This window comes from Tamandua tetradactyla, chromosome 7 (genome assembly GCF_023851605.1).
Source record: "Tamandua tetradactyla isolate mTamTet1 chromosome 7, mTamTet1.pri, whole genome shotgun sequence".
NCBI classification, from domain to species: domain Eukaryota; kingdom Metazoa; phylum Chordata; class Mammalia; order Pilosa; family Myrmecophagidae; genus Tamandua; species Tamandua tetradactyla.
In genome coordinates, this window is record NC_135333.1 from 171,903,331 (window position 1) to 171,924,895 (window position 21,565).

At 39.8% G+C, this 21,565-nt stretch overlaps 1 protein-coding gene across 2 annotated transcripts in view; it reads right to left on the bottom strand.

Annotated features, from left to right (window-relative positions):
* The window catches only part of GNPTAB (N-acetylglucosamine-1-phosphate transferase subunits alpha and beta), a 127,229-nt gene that overhangs the window by 55,055 nt on the left and 50,609 nt on the right, over positions 1–21,565 (bottom strand). For both annotated transcript variants that reach the window (XM_077111788.1, XM_077111789.1), the window contains exons 2-5: positions 18,455–18,540; positions 11,473–11,592; positions 10,328–10,369; positions 8,535–8,740 (exon numbers count right to left, since the gene is read on the bottom strand). In XM_077111788.1, the coding sequence (XP_076967903.1) occupies positions 8,535–8,740; positions 10,328–10,369; positions 11,473–11,592; positions 18,455–18,540 (454 nt within the window). The remainder of the gene's footprint in view (positions 1–8,534; positions 8,741–10,327; positions 10,370–11,472; positions 11,593–18,454; positions 18,541–21,565) is intronic.

A 21,565-nucleotide genomic window follows, 5' to 3' on the forward strand; every position in this document is an offset into this window, starting at 1 on the left:
CTGGCTTTCTCTCACACAGAAGGCACAAATGACGTCTGCTGGCTTTCCCTCCTGGGTTCTGGGTTCAAAACGTTTCCCCCAGGATGACTCCTTTCTGCATCTACAAACGTCTAAACCTGAGTCAGCTCTGAGCACTGAGCAAAGTTGTGCTGGTCTGTGCCAGGCTCCTTCTCTCTCTTCTGACTCTCCTTGAAGGCCAGGTAATTAAACTAACCCTCACTTGCTGGGGAACGCCCTCCCCTTAGCCGATTGCAGATGGAATCTGCCAGGGATGAATTTCACATGCTGATGATCGGGCTGCAATGGAACAAGGGGGGCACCACCACCTGGCCAGGCTGACAGGTGAACCTAACTACTACACAGTTAAAAATGGCTAACTATAAATGGTTATTTAAATACTTATATAACCAAAAATGTATGCTATATGGTCCATTAGGAAAAACTCTGCCAACCCATGACCTACATAATTAAGGACGATAAAGAGTGAATTTATGAGACTTCGGGTAGATGGTAGACTAGGTGCAGTTCACCTCTGCTCCAAGGAGTAGCTAGAAAAGTCAGAGAAAAACGACAGGGATAGCAATTCTAGGGTGCAAATGACCTGAGAGGGTCTTCTACACCACATAGGGTGGTCCTGGAGGAAAAAAGGTGAAGAAATGGGAGACAGAGAACTGGAGATGTCCAGCTGGTGACACGCCTTTCCAAAGGAAGGCCTAGAGCCCTCGGGAGTGAATAGACATGGAGACAGGGATGAGGATAGAAGTCAAGTCACTCTCTTAAACACACTACACCCAAGCACACATGTGCCCTGGTGCCCCTGTGCCCCACACACTTGAATCCCACAACCCCCACGCTGGCCCCACATGACCTGCACACCCACGACCCACACCAGGTGAACATGCACACTATACCCCACCCCCACCCCTGCACACTGCCACCCTGACCCCTTTACCACAACCACAGCCCCGCCCCCGGTGCCCCCAGTGGCCCCACCCACATGTATATGCAAGCACCCATGCCCTGCCCACCTGCATCTTGAACCCTGTGCCCCAGACCCTGTGCACTGACCCTCACGAATCCCATACCCAGCTCACACACACACACATCAATGCACTACCTGCACACCTGCTCTACGCACGCAGGCTGTGCCCTTTCATTCCCCACACCCCATACACCACAGCCCTTGCGATCTGCCTCCCGCCACACCCTGCCTCTGTGCCCCCATGCCATGCCCTGCCCCAGTTGCACCCAACCACCACAGCAACCGCACCACTCCCCTACACTCCACACTCCTGGTACCACCCCCACCCCATGCCTATCCCCTGCTGCGCCCCACCACTGCACCTCTGTGACCCACAAATACAAAACCTTAGATGACTAAGGAAAATCAACTTCCAAAACAACCCTATCAAGACAATTAAATACCTGGATGTCAACAGAAAACCACAAAGTGTAAGAAGATGTAGACAGAGAAAGCCTAGACTAACGACTAAATTAAAACACCAGCAGCAACACAGAATTTCTAACAACTAATGAAAGACGTTCAGACAACTCTACTAAATAAATTCAATGGGTTGGCTAATGGCATAAAGGAGATCAAGAAGGCAACAGAAGAGCATAAAGAATGTTTGAAGCAACAGAAAAATAGTAGATATCAGAGTGAAAGAAACATTAGACCAAATCAAAAACATGCTAGAGGGAGAAGAAAGAGTAAGAACTAGAGGACAGGAAAATTGATTTCAAACACACAAAAGAACAAATGGCAAAACCTGCATTGGAATTCAGGGAAATGAGGGACAGCATGGAGAGCATAAACAGGAGAATCGGTGTGGCCCCAGAAGGAGAGAAGAGCAAAGGGCTATGAATAATAGTTGAGGAGATAATTGGGAAAACTCTCCAACCCTTACAAAAGACATAAATAAGCACATCAAAGAAGCCCAACAAACCCCAAATGGAATAAATCCAAACAGACCTACTCCAAGAAACATACTAATCAGTCTGCCAAATGTAGGAGAAGCAGAAAATCCTGAAAGCGGCAAGAGAAAAACAACCTACTACATTCAAGGGAAATCAAATAATACTGTGTTTGGGCTATGCAACAGGTACCCAGAGGCAAGAAGGCAGTGGTATGACAGATTTAAGATTCTGAAAGAGAAAGACTCACTCAAGAATTCTGTACCCAGCCAAACTGCCCTCCACAAGGGAGGGAGGTAACACATCCCAGAGTCATTTGGGAAGAGAATAAAAAAGTATTTGCAGAGTTCCCTTGAGGGACTGCGGAGAAAGAAGGAAATATTCAACTTCCCCACCTGGAGAATTCCTGATGTTCTTGGAAGGAGAGAGGACAACCAAGTGAATAGGCTGAGCCCTCACTCTTGGGGCTCACCCCTCTGAAACTTACACCTGCAAAGGAGAGGCTAAGCCTAAGAGCCACCCCCAGAGAGCCTCTCCTGTTGCTCAGATGTGGCCTCTCTAAGCCAAATCAGCAGGTGAACTCACTGCCCTCTCCCTATATGGGATATGACTCCCAGGGGTGTAAATCTTTCTGGCAAGGTGAGACCTAACTTCTGGGGATGAGCCAGAACCTGACATCACTGGAATAAAAAGCCTTCTTGACCAAAATAGGGGAAGAGAGAATGAGACAAAATTAAGTCTCAGTGGCTGAGATTTCAAACAGAGTTTTGAGGTTATCCTGGAGGTTATTCTTACACATTATATAAATATCCCTTTTTGGTTTATGGTGTACTGGAGTGGCTAGAGAGAAGTACCTGAAACTGCTGAACTGTGTTCCAGTAGCCTTGATTCTTGAAGACAGTATAGCTTTTACAATGTGACTGTGTGATTATGAAAACTTTGAGTCTGATGCTCCTTTTATCCAGAGTATGGACAGATGAGAAAAAAAAAAAAGAAGTGAGGGAAAGATTAAAATTTTTACAGACAGACAAGGCTGAAAGAATTTATCAACGAGAGACCAACCCTACAAGAAACACTAAGGGAGCTCTGTCGGCTGTAAAAAGCAGACAGGAGGGAGGTCTAGAGGAGGGCACGGAATTGAAGAGTACCAGTAAGGGATAAAAAGAGAAAGAAGAAGAAGAATATACAGATCTGGCAAACAAAAACCAAAGGATAAGATGGTAGATTCAAGAAATGCCTGTACAGTAATAACTTTGAATGTCAAACAGACTATATTCACCAATTAAATGATACAAACTGGCAGAATGGATTAAGAAATATGATCCATCTATATGCTGCATACAAGAGACTCATCTTAGACCCAAGGACACAAACAGTATGAAAGTGAAAGGATGGAAAAAGATGTTTCCTGCAGGCTGTAACCAAAAGACAGCAAGAGTAACTATAATAATATCAGACAAACAGACTTTAAATGTAGAGATGTCGTAAGAGATAAAGACGGAAGCTACATATTAATAAAAGGGACAATTCACCAAGACTGTGTATGCTTCCAGTCAAGGAGCTCCAAACTACATGAGGCAAACATTAGCAAAACTGAAGGGAGCGAGAGACATTTCAACAATAATAGTGGGAGAATTTAATATACCATACTCATCTATAGACAGAACAACCACACAGGATAAACAAGGAAATAGAGAACTTGAATAATTTGATAAATGAAACAGACCTAACAGACATATACCCCAAAACACCAGTGTGTACATTCTTCTTCGGTGCTCACAGAATGTTCTCCAGGATAGATCATTCGCTGGGGCACAAACAGGTCTTTAAAATTTAACAAGACTGAAATTATTCAAAGCACTTTCTCTGATAACAATGAAACGAAGCTGGAAATCAATAACCACCAAAGAAACAGAATTTTCACAGATTTATGGAGATTAAATAACACACTCTTAAACAACCAGGTCAAAGAAGAAATAGCTTGAAAAACTGGCAGCCATCTGGAGATGAAGAATGTATGAGAATACAACATATTAGAACTTATGGGATGTGGCAAAGGCAGTGCTAAGAGGGAAATTTATTGCCCTAAATGCCTATATTAAAAAAGAAAAAATTGCAAAAATCAAGGACTTAATTGCTCACCTGGAGGAACTTGAGAAAGAACAGCAAACTAAACCCAAAGCAACTAGAAGAAGAGAAATAACAAAGATTAAAGCAGATTAAATGAACTGGAGACCAAAAGAAAAACAGAAAGAACCAATAAATGGTTATTTGAGAAAATCAGTAAGATCAATGGATCCATAGTTAGGCTGACAAAAAAAAAAGAGAGAGAGAGAAGATATGAATACACAAAATCAGAAATGAGAAGGGGTCATTACCACAGACCCTGAAGAAATTAAAAAAAAAATCTTACGAACTATATGCCAACAAACTAGAAAACCAAGATGAAACGAATAAATTCCTAGAAATGTGAACAAGCTACACTGACACGAGAAGAAAAAAATATCTCAACAAATCAATCACAGGTAAAGAGATTCAGTCAACAAAAATCTTAGTACAAAGAAAAACCCAGGGCCAGATGGCTTCACATGGGAATTTTATCAAACATTCCACAAAGAACTAACACCAATCCTGCTCAAACTCTTTCAAACATTTGAGGAAAAAGGAAAACTACGTAACTCGTTTTATGAAGCTAACATCACTTTAATACCAGAACCAGGTAAAGACACTATAGGAAAAACCCCAGGCCAATCTTCCTAATGAATATAGATGCAAAAATTCTCAACAAAATGCTAGCAAATCAAATTCAATGACATGTTAAACGAATTATACACCACAACCACGGGGTTTATACTAGGAATGGAAAGGCGATTCAACACAAGAAAAATCAATAAATATTCATACAGCATTTTAACACACAGGAAGGGAAAAATCACATCATCTCAACTGATGCTGAAAAAGCATTCAACAAAACCCAACATCCTTTTCTGATAAAAACACTCCAAAAGAATCAAAAGTAACCTCCTCAATATGATAAAGGGCATATGTGAAAAAATATATATAGATGGTACTGTATTCAATGTTGAGAGACTGAAAGCTTTTCTCCTAAGATCAGGAATCAGACAAGCATACCCTCTGTCACCACTACTATTCAACATCATATTAGAAGTTCTAGCTAGAGCAATCAGGTAGGAAAAAGAAATAAAAGCATCCAAATTGTAAAAGAAGAAAAATATCATTATTTGCAGATGACATGGTACTATATTAGAAAATCCTCAGAAATCTACAACAAAGCTTCTTGAGCTAAAAAACAAATTCAGCAAAACGGCAGAATATAAGATTAATGTGCAAAAATCAGTAATGTTTCTATACACAAGCAATGACCTAACTGAGGAGACAAGTAAGGAAAAAACTGCATTCAAAATGGCAACTAAAATAATCAAGTATCTAGGAATAAACCTAACCAGGCTATAATGGACCTATACACAAAAAACTAAATAACACTGCTAAAAGAAATCAAAGAAGATCTAAACAGGTGGAAAGACATTTCCATGGATAGAAAAGTTAAATATAGTTAAGAAACCAATTCTACCCAAATTGATCTACAGATTCAACACAATACCAATTAAAATTCCAACAACCTACTTTGAAGACTTGGAAAAGCTAGTTATCAAATTCATCTGGAAAGGAAAGAAAACCCAAATGGATAAAAAATATCCTTAAAAAGAACGAAGTGGGAGAATTAACATTTCCTGATTTTAAAGCTTATTATCAAGCCACAGTATTCAAAACAGCATAGTAGTGGCACAGAAATAGAAGTACTGACCAATGGAATCAAATCAAGAGCACAGAAACAGACCATCGAATCTATGCTCAACTGATCTTTGACAAGCCCCCAAATCCACAGAACTGGGACAGAATAATCTTTTCAATAAATGGGCATACAAGAACTGGATATCAATAGTGAAAAAATGAAAAAGCACCCTTACCTTATACTCTATACAAAACTTAACTCAAAGTGGATCAAAGCCCTAAATATAAGAACAAGTACCAAAAAACTCCTAGAAGAAAATAGAAGGAAACATCTTCAATTCCTAGTAATAAAAGGTAGCTTCCTAAACTTTACACCAAAAGCACAAGCAACAAAAGAAAATAGATAAATGGGAACTCCTCAAAATCAAATGCTTTTGTGCCTCAAAAGACTTTGTCAAAAGGTTAAGTAAGAGGCAGCCAACTCAAGGGAGAAAATATTTGGAAATCATGTATCAGATAAAGGTTTGATATTCTATATACATTAAAGAAATCATACAACTCAACAATAAAAGAACAAACAACCCAATTATAAAGCCAGTAAAGATATGAACAGATATTTTTTCAAAGAGCAAATACAAATGGCTAAAAAGCACATTAAGAGATGTGTTCATCAACAGAAAAGTAGATAAACAAACTGTGGTATATACATACGATGGAATATTATGCGGCGGTAAGATGAAATGATGTCCTGAAAACACGATAACATGGATGAACCTTCAGGACATAATGCTAAGTAAAATGAGCTAGAATACAACGATAGACACTATATGATTTCACTTTTATGGCCTTCGGAAAGGTAAACTCAGAGGCTTGTAATACAGAATACAGGGGCCCTAGAGATACACGGAAGCTAGAGATGGGTGAACGGTTAGCTAATGAGGTTGAACTTAAATATAAGGAAATGGATAGAAGGAAAGCGGTTCTTTAGTGAGTCTATAAGTAATGCTACATTGAAGGTGAACATGATTGAAAAGGGTTGAATAGAGCCATGTATCCCACTGATTAACACTACAAATACAAAAAAATATGAATTACTTCAAAAGAATCTTATACTAAGAGTAAATAATATCGGGGTATAGGGAAAACTGTCATTGCACGCTATGGGCTGTGATAACAGGAAGACATCAACAGTATCACAGCGATACCATGGGGTAAATAACCAGGGGAGCAGGAGGGTACAAGAGTTAAGGCCAGGTTTGGATTTTCTATCTGGTAAGGGTATACATATCAGTTATTTTTCTTGTGGTAGCAATGAAAATTGTCTAAAATTGAGAGTATTGATGGACTGTTGACTTTGGACATTATATATGAGCCAAATGGATGGAGATGGCTGAAGGATACACTGAGAAGTAAAATGGCAAAATGTGGTGTATACATATGAGCAAATATTGTGCTGCTACACTAAGGAAAGCTGTGAGTCATGCAATGCTGTGAATAAACCTGGGGGACACTATTTGATGCAAAACAAGCCAGAAACAAAAGAGCAATATTGTATGGTCTCATTTAGAAAACACTTAAAAGAAAATTGGGGCTTAGATTGTAAGCTCTTAGACACATTTAGTCTAAAACAGTAATTGTTATTTCTAAATTTTGAGAGACGGTGGTATATATGTATAATCTGGTATCTTCCTGGAACTTTGGATACCTGTGTGACACCTGAGACTCAGCATTGTGTCAGCATTGCCACATACTACAACTGTTAAAGAAACTGCAAAAGAGATCAGTCTTCAAGTAGAGATAAGAATGAAGCCGCTCAGGTTGCGACTAAGGTAAATCAGAATACAGGGGTAAGGAGGACATTGTCTACACTTTAGAACATCGTCCACACTATGAGATAAAAGCAAGAGAGGTTTATTTTGTCCAGAATCTAAAATTTCTGTAGTACATAATCTAACTCAACCTGTCTGGATAGATCATTTAAACAACCCAAACAAAGGGAGCCCAGAATGGGAATGAAGGCTTGTAATTCTGTACAGCTTGATGTAATGCCCAGATACATCCCAGAGTATGTTGAATAGATAATTGAAAAGTATTGGCAAAGTCCCTTGAGGGACGGGAAAAAAAGTATGGAACTACTAAACTTTATCACCAGAGAAACCTCTGATACAGTCTCAAACATTACGGACTCCCAAGTCAGAAAGCTGAACCCTTGATCTTGAGATTTGCTTTTGTGAAGCTTATGTATATAGTGGAGAGGCTAAGCCTACCTATAGGCATGCCTAAGAGTTACTTCTGGAGGACCTCTTTTGTTGCTCAGATGCGGCATCTCTCTCTCTAAGCCCTACTCTGCAAGTGAAATCATGACTCTTCTCTGTACATGGGACATGACATTCAGGGGTAAGATTGACAATGCCTGCCTGACCAAAAGGGGGAAAAGAATTGTAACAAATAAGGTCTCAGTGGCTGAAAGAGTTCAAATAGAGTTGAGAGGCTACTCTGGAGGCTATTCTTACACAAGCTTTAGGTAGATATTGCTATCTATCATTGGATTTTTACTGCATGCCTAATATACTGGATAAAATACATATTCTTTTTAAAAGATAAGCCTCTAGAATAACTCAGAGGCAAGAGAATGAGGTAACTGAATGCCAGATTTTAGGTCCTCACCATAGCACAGAAAGGTATGTTATTACACAGAGTTGAGTATATGCATTTTCTTTTAAGGCAAGCACTGTTCTTTTACTTCTCTCTATATATTTTCACTTTATCAGCTTCAGTGACAGTTCTTTAAAATTAAATCTCTGAATTTGAAATTCAAATATCCAATGATAACACGATTTTAAAAGTATCAATAAAATACAACTTACCATCCTTAGCACTGTTGAAAACAACAACTGAGACATTAGTAGAAGGATTTTTTGGTTTCGCAACATTGAATATGTCACTGGCAGAATGAAAAGAAGGATAAAGAGATGGCAGGTCCTTTAGTGTGATACTGATGGGCAGGGCTGGGTCCAGGACAAGCATTGGCACCTTAATGCAGTGTGTCAGCAAACATTCCAGCTGCTTCTCACTAGAAAGAAATGCCAACAGGCTTACGACAACATTCTCAAAAATTTAATCAACACCGAAAAGCTTCTACGTGCTGCCAAACTTTCCAGGTATTTTTTTCTGTATCCTATAAAAAGTGCCAACATAAATTTACATGTACTATTTCTATTTAAATATAAGAAATTCCAATAAATAAACTGACAAGGACATGGCTAGATAATTCACAAAATAAGAACTACAACTAATTAATTCGTTTTGGTTTTAAGAACCAAACAGTCTTACGAAAAATCAAAGCAATACAATTAAATAATGAGGTATTACCACTCACTTACACCAAATGTTATTGTGGGTACAGGAAATCTTTCTCCCACACACTGCTGGTGGCATTCCAAATAGGTAACAACCACCTGGGAAAGCAAATCGGTAACAGGCACACCTGGGCCCATAAAGACATATATAATATGCTCTGACTCCATAATCTAACTTCCAGGAATTTAGTCCAAGAGGGCAGAATGAAACAAAATAGGAAAAACGAAATGTCCATGAACAGAAAAATGTCACAGACCCAAATATAAATATCATAACATTATTTTCAATAACAAAAATATGGAAGTGTCCAATATTTAATAAATAATAGTATAGTCTCAACTATTAAAACTGAAAAACATGAAGCATGAAGATTTTATGTCAACAAGGAAAAACATTATAAAGTAAAATTTAAAAGCAGGATACAGAATTATATCTACATTATAACTAAAGAGAAAAATGCATGAAAAGAGAATAACAAAAATGATAGCAGTTGTTATATTAGAATAGTAGAATTATGTAAAGTTTTTTTTCACTTTCCCCTCAATCTTTTGGTAATGCTGCATTATTAATTTTATTTAAATCATTTAAAAATAACGGTATTAAATTGTATAATTTATAAATAAAGCTACATAATTAATATAAAGAGATGATTCAGAAGGCAGTTCTGAATCTTGAGATTCCTCAGGGTCATCTCTAAAAATAACTGCTTTTTTTTTTTTTTTAAAGTCTAATGTTTCAGTGGGGAAGCAGCAGTTAAGAGCTTTCCGCTTGTCAGTGACTCTGGTTTTAAGAACCAAACAGATTCGAGCATGACTCAAATTAAGAGAGATGTATCTTGTCATTGAACTAAATCAAATTTCCTTCTTAGGTCCTTAAACAGAAGACACACAACTGTGATGGCTTTTAAATATAAGGGCCTATATATTAAACACATAATTAATTGAAGATATAAATCTATAAATAAAAAGCTGGCTATAAGGTGGAGTTTAAGTAGACATAAACTCTAGAGCAATTCTAGAGGAACTCTAGGGAAGAAAAAACTTGGTATCTTCTGAACCCTTCCCAAACCACTTGTTTTAGCTACAATCTGAATAATCAGAGTTTGCAATAAGCCACGCTTCCGTCCTGCAAAATTTTGCCTATAAATGGTTGTACCTAATTTGGGGGTGAAAACTAGCAGAAAGATTGAGCAGTAGAGTAAATACAAAATACTATGTATACAACAAAAACAAGTAATAATCTGGAAATTTTACTTCAATACTTCATTTTTTCTTCCTAAAAGGAAAATCAAAATGCTTACCTTTTCTTAGTTGGTTCTGTTGTGTTCTTCCCAAGGATTTCTCTAATGAAAAGCAGAAACAGTTCATGAAGTATGTGGGGGTAAGTGTTACCCTACATGTGAGTGAGAAGTGGCTTACAACATGGGCCTGCCTGGCTGCTCCACTGGAACAAATGTACTGGTAGGAAGTACCATAACACGGTAACTTTTTAAGTGCACAATAAATACGTTTTGATGATATATTATCAACCATGGTGTAGTTCCCAGTAACCAGAAGCAGTTTACTTCAAATAAAGGCTTTTTATATTTTACTAGTAAAACATGTTATTCTGCCAAAGTAATTTTCATGCACTGGAAAGGTCTTATATTCCTTTAAAAAGAGGAGAAAGAGACAATTTGTTGCAGTATAACATGGCACTAACCTGAAATGGGGTGTACCCGTAACATTTATAAAGAAAGGGGTGAATGGGGTTGTTCTCAGCCAACACTCCTGAAGAATCAGAGGCTAAGTCCATCAGCCAAGCCACTAACTCCAAAGGAAGACAGAGGCCCATTATGTCTTTCCCAGATAAAACAAACTGACATATGAAAACAAAACAAAAACTCAAGTTCCTAATTCTGTAGTGTACTATTTGATACTAAAAAGGATCAATGAAAAGAGAATATATCTTTCCACTGCCTTTTGCAAATGGGAAAGAAAATTAAGCATGTAGGCCTGTTTTATTTTTCAAGGGAATAACCTAGTCTTACCAGGAAGCTGATCCACATGGGAACTGACTGCATGCAGCCGTCATCACGCCTGGGACTGACCCGATGGCAGGAAGTGCATGGCTCCTCATCTTACCACCCTCCCAGGGCGCCAACACCGAAGCTGAGACTTCCCTGAGTCCCAAGAAGCCACAGCTGGACAATCGCCAGAGTCTCCTCACAGCATAATTTGAAACAGGATTTTGTTTGGATGACGTCGTGGACATCATCTTATCTTCCTCAAATATACTGTCCACTGCATGGGTAGGATGTATTTTTTTGCAATTTGTTTGTTTTTCACATGGGCAGGCACTGGGAATCGAACCCAGGTCTCTGGCATGGCAGGCGAGAATGCTGCCTGCTGAGTCACCGTGGCCCACCCAGTGCATCTTGTTTTTTAAATGCAGAAAAAACTTTACCTCATTGCTTTCTGCTCCTCCTCCATCTGGTCTCGGACCTGCTGAAGCTCCCTGAGTAGTTCGAGGTCCGTGCCATTCACCCAGGTGTAGACTACATCGATGGGCATGGGCAGACAGAGCCTACGGCAAACCCACAGGCCTCAGCTCAGATGCACTTTTCCAACACATCTGGGAATACGTACATTCTAAGTGCTTAAACTTAGAGGTTATGAAAAAATCAATGAAATCCAACCACGTACAGCATGTATCACAGAACTGTTTTCAAACTGAAACCAGGAAGGGGGATGTGGCTTGGGGGAAGGAAAGCAGCCAATATTGTGCATCTTCTCTGTGCTGTGTGTCCATGCAGACACTTAATTTAATTCACATCACTTGATTCTCACAATCACCCAGTAAGGAGGTGATGTCACCAAGGTAAGTGGGGTGGGGGTAGGGTAGGGGTGCTGAGAGCTCAGGTAGATTAAATAAACGACTAGTCTCATACTTTAGTAAATGGAAGAGATGGAATACAAAGATAACCCAACACTGGAAAGAATTTAGAAGCTTAAAGAACAAAGTTATCAAAAGAAGAAAGCTATCAAACGGTCTACAACGAAGACCTATCCCTATTTAACACTGCAGCCTCCCATGCCCTGCTGCTCCAAGCCCAGCCTTTCCAACCCTCCTCAGCCTGTGGGTTTTTCCCCAAGACTTACCTCCTTTCCACCATATGAGACAGCTCTGATATAACTCCATCTAGAATGTCTTTTCTCATGCCTCTACTGACCACTTGTCCTTACCTAATCCTTTCTTCCCAAACCCCTCCCCACCAAGGAGAATTCATTTAACATGCAGCTTCCATACTACTTTATACTCCCCAGGAGCCTTAGCACACTATGCTGACAGCTCTGTATGTGCACACTTCTTCCTCCAGATGAGCATCTCTAGGGAAAAATCGTATCATGCATTTCACGCCCTGCTTCATCGGTTACTTCTTCTCTTTTCTACAACTTCAAGCTTTCTCTCTCTACTGCTATATTTTGTAAATGCTACCTCATCTAGGTTTTTCTGCCTTTATCTATCAGTGGTTCTTAGTAGACAGAATTACCTAGAGGGCCTGTGAAGAGTTAAAAAAAAGCTTTCCCCACTAAAACGTCAGTTCAACAAGTTGCTCTTGTTCACCACTGTATTCCTAAGGCCTAAGATCACGTCAGGTACACGGATGGGGGTTAATAAGTATTTTCTGGGTAATAACTATTAGCTCATTCCACCAGCATATACGTCAGTCTTTTCTACTAAAAAAAAAAAACTACCTGCCACATAATACCCACACACAGACAATCCAAGGCAATCTCAATCCCAACTTCCCAGGTGGTTGATGCTCAGGCTTTTTTTTTTTTTTTTTTTTTTAATTAAAAAAAAAATTAACCAACACAACATTTAGAAATCATTCCATTCTACATATGCAATCAGTAATTCTTAATATCATCACATAGATGTATGATCATCATTTCTTAGTGATGCTCAGGCTTTTAAATATTAGTTTTAAAAACTGTTTAGGTGATAGATTTTATTTTTAAAAAGGTAAGAAAAAAAATTTTTTTTAAAGAACTGTACAATCGAAAGCTTTCTTGTAAATGCTGTTATCTGATATTAAAGATATTTTAAACCAAACCTAGAGATAGCCACACAGGTTCAACTGAAGAAAACAACATAAGCATTTAATTCTCATATGTACTGGCTTTTTAAATGAGGCCGTATCACATGAGCAATTTAATTTCCTCGTGTAAGTTAACAACCCTAAAGAGACCGTGTGATCTGCTCCAGGTCAGTGAGTCAGTTCTTCTATTATTAGACATGGTCACACTGAGTCTAAGTCTTTCATTCTTACCACTAGATCGCTGTCCTGGCGAGCAGATGCAAAAGAAGCCTTTATCTCAGAGCTGGAGACTACATATGTCATCCTGACTCATATCCAAAGCAGTGGTGACTCTGATACAACGTTTATTTAATTACTGTTAGGTTTAAGTGAATACTTGTGACCTAATAGTCCCTTAGTAGGTAAGAAAACTTAATAACTGAAATAGTATCTTAGAACCAGAGAGTTGAAAGAGATGTTACACTAATTTAACACTCACATTTTTTTACAGATGACAAAACTGAGCTCCAGAGACAATGCCTCACGATTAGCAGCAGTAGATAACTTACATGTTCACTTGTTACTGTCATAAAGAATGAGATTTTAAAATTTGAGGGCAAATAATAACACTATAAGACTACAACTCCGGGGTTGTAGTGAAAATAGCAAAACTTCCTATTAGTATTATGGTATTTTAGAAATATATTTAACATGTTATATATGATTCGTTTGTAATAAAAATAGGCAATTTTGAATTTCCCAACAGAAAAATCAAACTACATTCTAGTGCAATCTAAAATTATGAGAGGCGACATTTAATACAAAAATTTAAAAAATAATAATTCTTTAGAAAGAGAATTAGAATATTTGATTAAAACTGCTGACATTGCTATCTGGGTTTTCTGAGCTAGTTTTCTTTCTAAACGTTTAAGGCCACTTCAGAGCAGGGACGGATGCCTCTGTCCTACCTGACGTAGCACAGCACATGGCACACAGTAGGAACTCAATACATGTTTGAGTTGAAAAAAAAAAAAAAAAAAAGTCAATCAGTTCTGAGCAGTTGTTAAAATGAAGATTAGCTCTATGGCAGAATTCTCGCCTGCCATGCCCGAGACTTGGGTTCGATTCCCAGTCCCTGCCCATGCAAAATAAATGAGTAAATAAATAAATGAAGATTAGAGCAAGTAGGAAACTGCTTTCCTTAAACAATCCTATAATGCAGTAGCTCTAGTATGGTCACAAGAGATGGTAGCTTCAGTGCCTCCAGGGAACTGGATGGATTGCAGGTTCTTGGGGCGTTTCTGAGACCTACAGACTTCAAAACTTTGGGGCTGGGTTCAGTCACCTGTGTTTTCTCAATCCATCTATGGAATCCTGCTGCAGTCTCAGAACTACTATTTTAAATGAACAAGTCTCAAACTTAACACTCTCAAAAATAATTAGGAACACTAAGAGCTTTTATTCATAGTTTATAACTAACAATATTTGCCATGATAGAAATTAAAACTGAGATATTTAAAAATACTTACTAATTCATTTTAAAACAAATAATAAATATCTTCACATGTTAACATGAGTAATTTCCAAAGGAATTACCTGTATGTTTCAAAACAACAAAAAAATTTAGTGGGAACAGAGGTGTTGTTGCAGATGTCTAGCTTAAAAGAAGAAAGCTAGATTCTCATATCTTCTTCTGCACTCAATCTGTCCCCATATGTTGTGTTGGTTAAAATATATGAAGAAGTCAAAGTTCACAGACATTAGTTAGAAAGTGGAGGAGTTTTTTTTAACCCCCTTTTCAGATAATAATGGATATTCTTCCTTGATACTGTAACCAAAATAAGTGGTAGTTTCTTTAATGCTAGTTGCAATGTACACTCCGAAACTACTCAATGAACTTATCTTTTGATCTTTTTTTTGCACTTTGAATGGATCTTTTACTCATGACAAGAGTCTGTAACATCAGGCATTGGTTATTAAAAAATATTATCTTATAGAATTCTGCAGATCTGCCAGATGTTGACATACTTCCTTAACTTCCTTATATAACAACTAAGGTTAATTTTCAGATAGCCATAAAGATCTCATCAGAAATGTCTTTCAGATATTGTGAAGCTGTCAAGCTCATGGTAGTGGAAACAAGTTTTCCAAAAATTTAATTTTCACTTGAAAGCTCAAATTTTACCACTGGCAATAAATTCTGTTAGTTGTTTTTCATCAAGTAACAGGATTACTTTTTTTCATTTTCAAGAAAATAACTTCCAGCAAACAGTGGGAACAACCAACTCAATGGGTCAAGCCCTCAATCTTGGGGTTTGCTCATATGAAACTTACACCGGCAAAGGATAGGCTAAGCCTACTTAAAATTAGGCCTAAGAGTCACCCCCAGAGAACTTTTTGTTGCTCAGATGTGGCTGCTCTCTCTCTCAGCCAATGGTCAGTAAACTCACCGCCCTTCCCCCTCTATGTGGGACCTGACTCCCAGGGGTGTGGACCTCCCTGGCAACATGGGACAGAAATCCTAGAATGAGCTGGGACTCAGCTTCAAGGGATTGAGAAAACTATCTCAAACGAAATGGGGAGGAGAGAAATGAGATAAAATACAGTGTCAATGGCTGAGAGGTTTCAAACAGAGTAGAGAGGTTATCCTGGAGGTTATTCTTACACATTATATAGATATCACCTTTGTAGTTTAAAGTGTATTAAAGAGGCTGGAGGGAAATGCCTGAAACTGTAGAGCTGTATTCCAGTAGCCATGTTTCTTGAAGATGAATGTATAATGATATAGCTTTCACAATGTGACTGTATGATTGTGAAAACCTTGTGTCTGATGCTCCTTTCATCTACCTTGTCAACAGATGAGTAAAAAATATGGATTAAAAATAAATAAATAGTAGGGGGAACAAATGTTAAAACAAATTGAGTAGACTGAAATATTAGTGATCAATTAAAGGGAGTAGCAAAGGGGTATAGAAAAAAAATAGGGCATTAAAAAAAGGTTAAAATACACTTGATAGATGGAAAACTAGGGGTCAATGAGAGGGAGGGGTAAGAGATATGGTACATATGAGGTTTTTCTTTTTATTTCTTTTCTGGAGTGATGCAAATGTTCTAAAAATGATCATGTTGATGAATATACTACTATGTGATGGCATTGTGAGCCACTGATTGTACACCATGTATGGAATGTCTGTATGTTAAGAATGTTTGTGTTGTATGTTGTTTATCAACAAAAATACTAAAAAAAAGAAGAAAAAGAACTGCCAAATAATCAAGTCTGAATAATCATGCTCTATGTGTCAGTTACCCTTTCAAGTAAAAATGGTGTTCCAGGAAAAGAGCAGCTATTCACCCTGCAAGTCAAATAACTGCACAAGCGCAACTCACACAATTCAAGTCAGCCACAGTGTGTGGCCAAGTGCGTTATGCATGCCTCCCATTTCATCATACAGAATATTAAAAAGATATGTTAAAAAGATATGTGCTCAGGTTGATATTTAAACAAATTAATAATTCTCTGTCAAGGACATTTTTAAGTCTATAACTAGTCTTTTGTTGTGCTTTCTGTAAGTATGCGATGGTGAAGAATGCAATGACTGCCAGTGTGGTTTGGCCATGCCTTGATTCATGCTAAGGTACAGTTCACCCACCGCTGTTTTCACACCATCAGTGCACTCAGCATGGTAGAAAAGGCACATAACATTTTAGTATCATTATAAAAATAGTCTTGGGTAAGCCATGGTGACTCAGCAGGCAGAGTTCTTGCCTGCCATGTTGGAGACCCAGGTTTGATTCCCAGTGCCTGCCCACACACACACACAAAAAAGTTTTGATTTCACAGACTCCCTGCAAGGGTCTCAAGGACCTCCCAGAGCTGTGAAAACTGCTGCTTTTAGGGATTCTAAGGGAAGGATCTAGTTTCTCTATTTTGCTGACTACTTGCTTACAGCTGCCTCCCCTACTAGATTAGAAACACACAGACACAGCTATTTCCTCAGGCATACAGCACGTAACTATACCTCAGGTTCTAGAACAGGGGAGGGCCCAAGAGTCGATCTTTGTTGAAGAAGCAAGTTCAGAGATGTCATTCATGCCTAAGGTGCCTTAAGGACCAAAGTGTAAAGATTTAGGTCAACTCTAAGAATCCCACAGCCGTGCCTTTATTCAGATGTTCAGAACTGTAACAGTGCCTGACACATACAGTCTGAGTAACAGTTATTTTAAGTACTTATTTGAGAGAACCCACTCAGGCACTCGTAATAAATGAACCAAGGAATACGAAGTGCCTCTAAGTAGGGACAGGGCCACAGAGGAATTGGTGATACAGGTGCTGTGGTTCTCAGAAAACTCACAAGCTACTAAGAAGATGTCTTAATTGAATGTGATTGTCACCCGCTGTCTAATTTGGTCTCCTGGTTCTGCTAGAGCAGGGGAAGTACTGATGGGACCTGGCCTCAGGGGAACACGGACAGCCGGAACCTTCCAGTTACTGCCTCTGTGAATCAGACCAGGGTCCTTCCTGCCGTGACCTTTGCTAACTAGCCCTTGTTTGCTTTGGTCACCTTGTGGTGCTAAGATTACAGGGTAGTGATAAGCTGTACAATGAAAAGGAGAGATAGCTGATGCTGCATAAATAAAAAAGGAAAAGACTCAGTTTATTTTTTTAAAGTGAGGAGGATAATCACCACAAGAATCCAAAACGAAAGTTCATGCAGTGATTTCCTGGTTGAGTGAAAGTTGGAAATGGGACAGAGATTTGTTTTATCTGTCTGTATTGTTTGAATTGTTTTCAACTACAGATATATATTGCTTGTATGATATAAAACTACTGTAAGTAATAATATTACAGACAAAAGCTTCTGAAAGGTTCTAAGTGATTGGCTTCTATTCTGAGGCCTGCCTTGTCAGGGAGGAGAAAACCCCTCAAGGAGAGGGTCAAAGTAGCACTCAGAGGCGGCCGCCGAGATACTTGGGCTTACGGAGAGAAAGACCCAGGTTGCAAGGGGCATCCCGGAGAGGTGGGCCTGCAGCCACAGGGCTTGGCTAGTGGTGTGAGCACAGGGGCCACTGCAGCCACCCGTTTCCACTACCTACAGGACGGTGAGCTCACACCTTTACCTCGCAGAACGGGGGCGAGCATAAAATGTCATCATGCCACAAAGCACTCAATCTATGGTAAGACACGATGACTCCATGGGTCTATGTTTTTTCATCTATAGAATATGGGGCAAAAATAAAAGGTTTCTTCAGATGGCATTAGTCTTCAATAAGTTAACTATATCTATGACATGAAGACACCATCACGAGTTGTCATTTAAGTCCAAATAACAGATACTCTTAAAAAAAAAATAGATGTCTTCTCACCGATTCTGAAAGGATTTTCCAGCAACATTGTCTCTATAGGAATCAAACAAAACATGATATTGATCCCGACTCCATTCCAGAACCACCTACAAAAAAAAAAAGAAGAAACAATATGATTTCTCTTCATAAAAAAACAAGCATGTGCAAATTTCGTTCCATTTTAATTTCATTAGGAATTGTCCAAGGAACTGAACAGGTAGATCAATTTAACTTCATTCATTCACTCGGTGCCTATCATATACCAGACACAGTGCTAGATCCAAATAAATAAGCTACAGTTCCTGCCCTTGGCAGCCTAAAAAGACTTAGTATCTCACTATGCTGGGGGTGGGGGAGGGAATCAAAGAGGTTTAAAAGGCTGTAATGTTTGAATTGGATCTTGAAGAATGGAGCCCACCAGGTAGGGAGAAAGGGACAGTACAGCCAGCAGGAAGAGCATGCTCAGAGTAGAGAAGCAGCAAAGACAAGCTGTTTGGGGGCAACTACGCAGCTGGCTTTGGCTAGAACACTGGCAGACAGCTGGGGAGACATGAGGCTGTGCCTTGACTGTGGGTGCCTCATATGCCACAAGAAGCAGAGGCACGGAAGGAATTTAAGGCAGTGACACAGTATGCCTGACGTTTGGAAGAGACTCTGCACAATATACAGGAACATGAGTTGCAACAGAAGAGTCAAGATATGGCGAGTGATGACCTTACTATCTGTGAGGTTTCCGCTGATGCTTTGTTAAATATTTCAGGAGAAAATGGGAGGTTTTAGAAAGAAGCTCGCTTATACCCACACTCCAAATCAATAACCCTACCTATCCATCTGTGCCACCTTCTTTACTCCATTTACCACAGAGGACCTGCCTACCTTTCCTGCAAATATCTCATCTCTGTCCATCTGCTTTGAATCCCATCAACTAATCTTCTCAAGTCTTTGCTCTATCTCTTTCTCAAAAGTATTATCCCCACCAACACACAAATGTATTCCAGTATCTTGGGTACAAATGCATTCCACTGTCTTGAGTAAACATTCCCTTTACTCCACAATGCCTTCTAGTCAATGCCTCTTCCCCCAACTCTTTGTCCCTTTCACAGTCAAATATCTTTAAGAAATCCACAGAAAAGAAAACAAAGTCGCTTTTGATGATAAATGCACAGCCATATGATGATATTGTGAACCACTGATTGTATACTTTGGATGATTACATGGTGTGTGAATATATATCAAAAAATAATAAAATACAAAATTATTTTAAAGCTTTAAAAAATACATGGATAAAAAATAAATAAATAATGGGGGATAAGGGTAAAAAAATGGGTAGACTGAAATACTAGAGGTCCATGAGAAGTAGAGGTAAGAGGTATGCTATGTACGAGTTTTTTCTTTTTATTTCTTTTTCTGGAGTGATGAATATGTCCTAAAAATTATCATGGTGATGAATGCACAACTATGTGATGATATTGTGAGCCACTGATTGTATGTATACCATGTATGGACTGTATGCATGCGAAAATGCATCAATAAAAATACTTAAAAATATATATTTATATCTTTAAGAAATCATCTCCCACTCTCCTATTCACCCTCTAGCCCACTCCAAATATCACTCCTACACTCCACATCAATGACCGTATTAAGGCCCCTGTATTGCCAAATTCATGACATTTTTCTGATCTCCATCTTACTCAATTCCCAGTAGTTGCCCAATTCCTCCTTCTCGAAAGAATTTCTGGTTTCCTTCCTGAAACCCCTGCCAGATCCCTCCTACCACTCTGGTGGCATCTCTTCAGTCACCCTGTCGGCTCACCCTCTTCGACATGCCCTAAGTGTATTCTTTCCTTCTTATCCCCTCCCTGGAGTGCCTTCCTCCCTCCCCAACACCTAGGACTCTCCCAGCCTTCTATCCTACCACCCTTCGACACACCGATAGCTGTGGGTACTCCAGTCATTTCATTCGTATGTGGTCGATGGAAAGGAGAGAAAGGGAGAAGTCATACCTCCCACTGTCATCGTCACTGGTCAGCAGTTAGTACCTGGCCACATCCCGCTGTCATCGTCACTGGTCAGCAGTTAGTACCTGGCCACATCCTGCTGTCATCGTCACTGGTCAGCAGTTAGTACCTGGCCACATCCCGCTGCTGTCGTCACTGGTCAGCAGTGAGTTACCTGACCACATCCCGCTGCTGTCGTCACTGGTCAGCAGTGAGTTACCTGGCCACATCCCGCTGCTGTCGTCACTGGTCAGCAGTGAGTTACCTGACCACATCCCGCTGCTGTCGTCACTGGTCAGCAGTGAGTTACCTGGCCACATCCCGCTGCTGTCGTCACTGGTCAGCAGTGAGTTACCTGGCCACATCCCACTGTCATCGTCACTGGTCAGCAGTGAGTTACCTGGCCACATCCCGCTGCTGTCGTCACTGGTCAGCAGTTAGTACCTGGCCACATCCCACTGCTGTCGTCACTGGTCAGCAGTTAGTACCTGGCCACATCCCGCTGTCATCGTCACTGGTCAGCAGTTAGTACCTGGCCACATCCCGCTGCTGTCGTCACTGGTCAGCAGTGAGTTACCTGGCCACATCCCGCTGCTGTCGTCACTGGTCAGCAGTTAGTACCTGGCCACATCCCGCTGCTGTCGTCACTGGTCAGCAGTGAGTTACCTGGCCACATCCCACTGTCATCGTCACTGGTCAGCAGTGAGTTACCTGGCCACATCCCACTGTCATCGTCACTGGTCAGCAGTGAGTTACCTGGCCACATCCCGCTGCTGTCGTCACTGGTCAGCAGTGAGTTACCTGGCCACATCCCACTGTCATCGTCACTGGTCAGCAGTGAATTACCTGGCCACATCCCACTGTCATCGTCACTGGTCAGCAGTTAGTACCTGACCACATCCCGCTGCTGTCGTCACTGGTCAGCAGTTAGTACCTGGCCATATCCCGCTACGGGAAGTCCAGGTGGGCCTGTGCTCTAATACTGTGCATTTCTTTCCATGGCCTCAGGATCGCCATGACCCAGCCTCTGCCTCCCTATATAACTTCATGTCACTGGGCACCATAAACACCACAAATTCTCATTCTCTCAATCCATGTATTAATTTAAAAGCATTTACTGAGGGTCTAATGC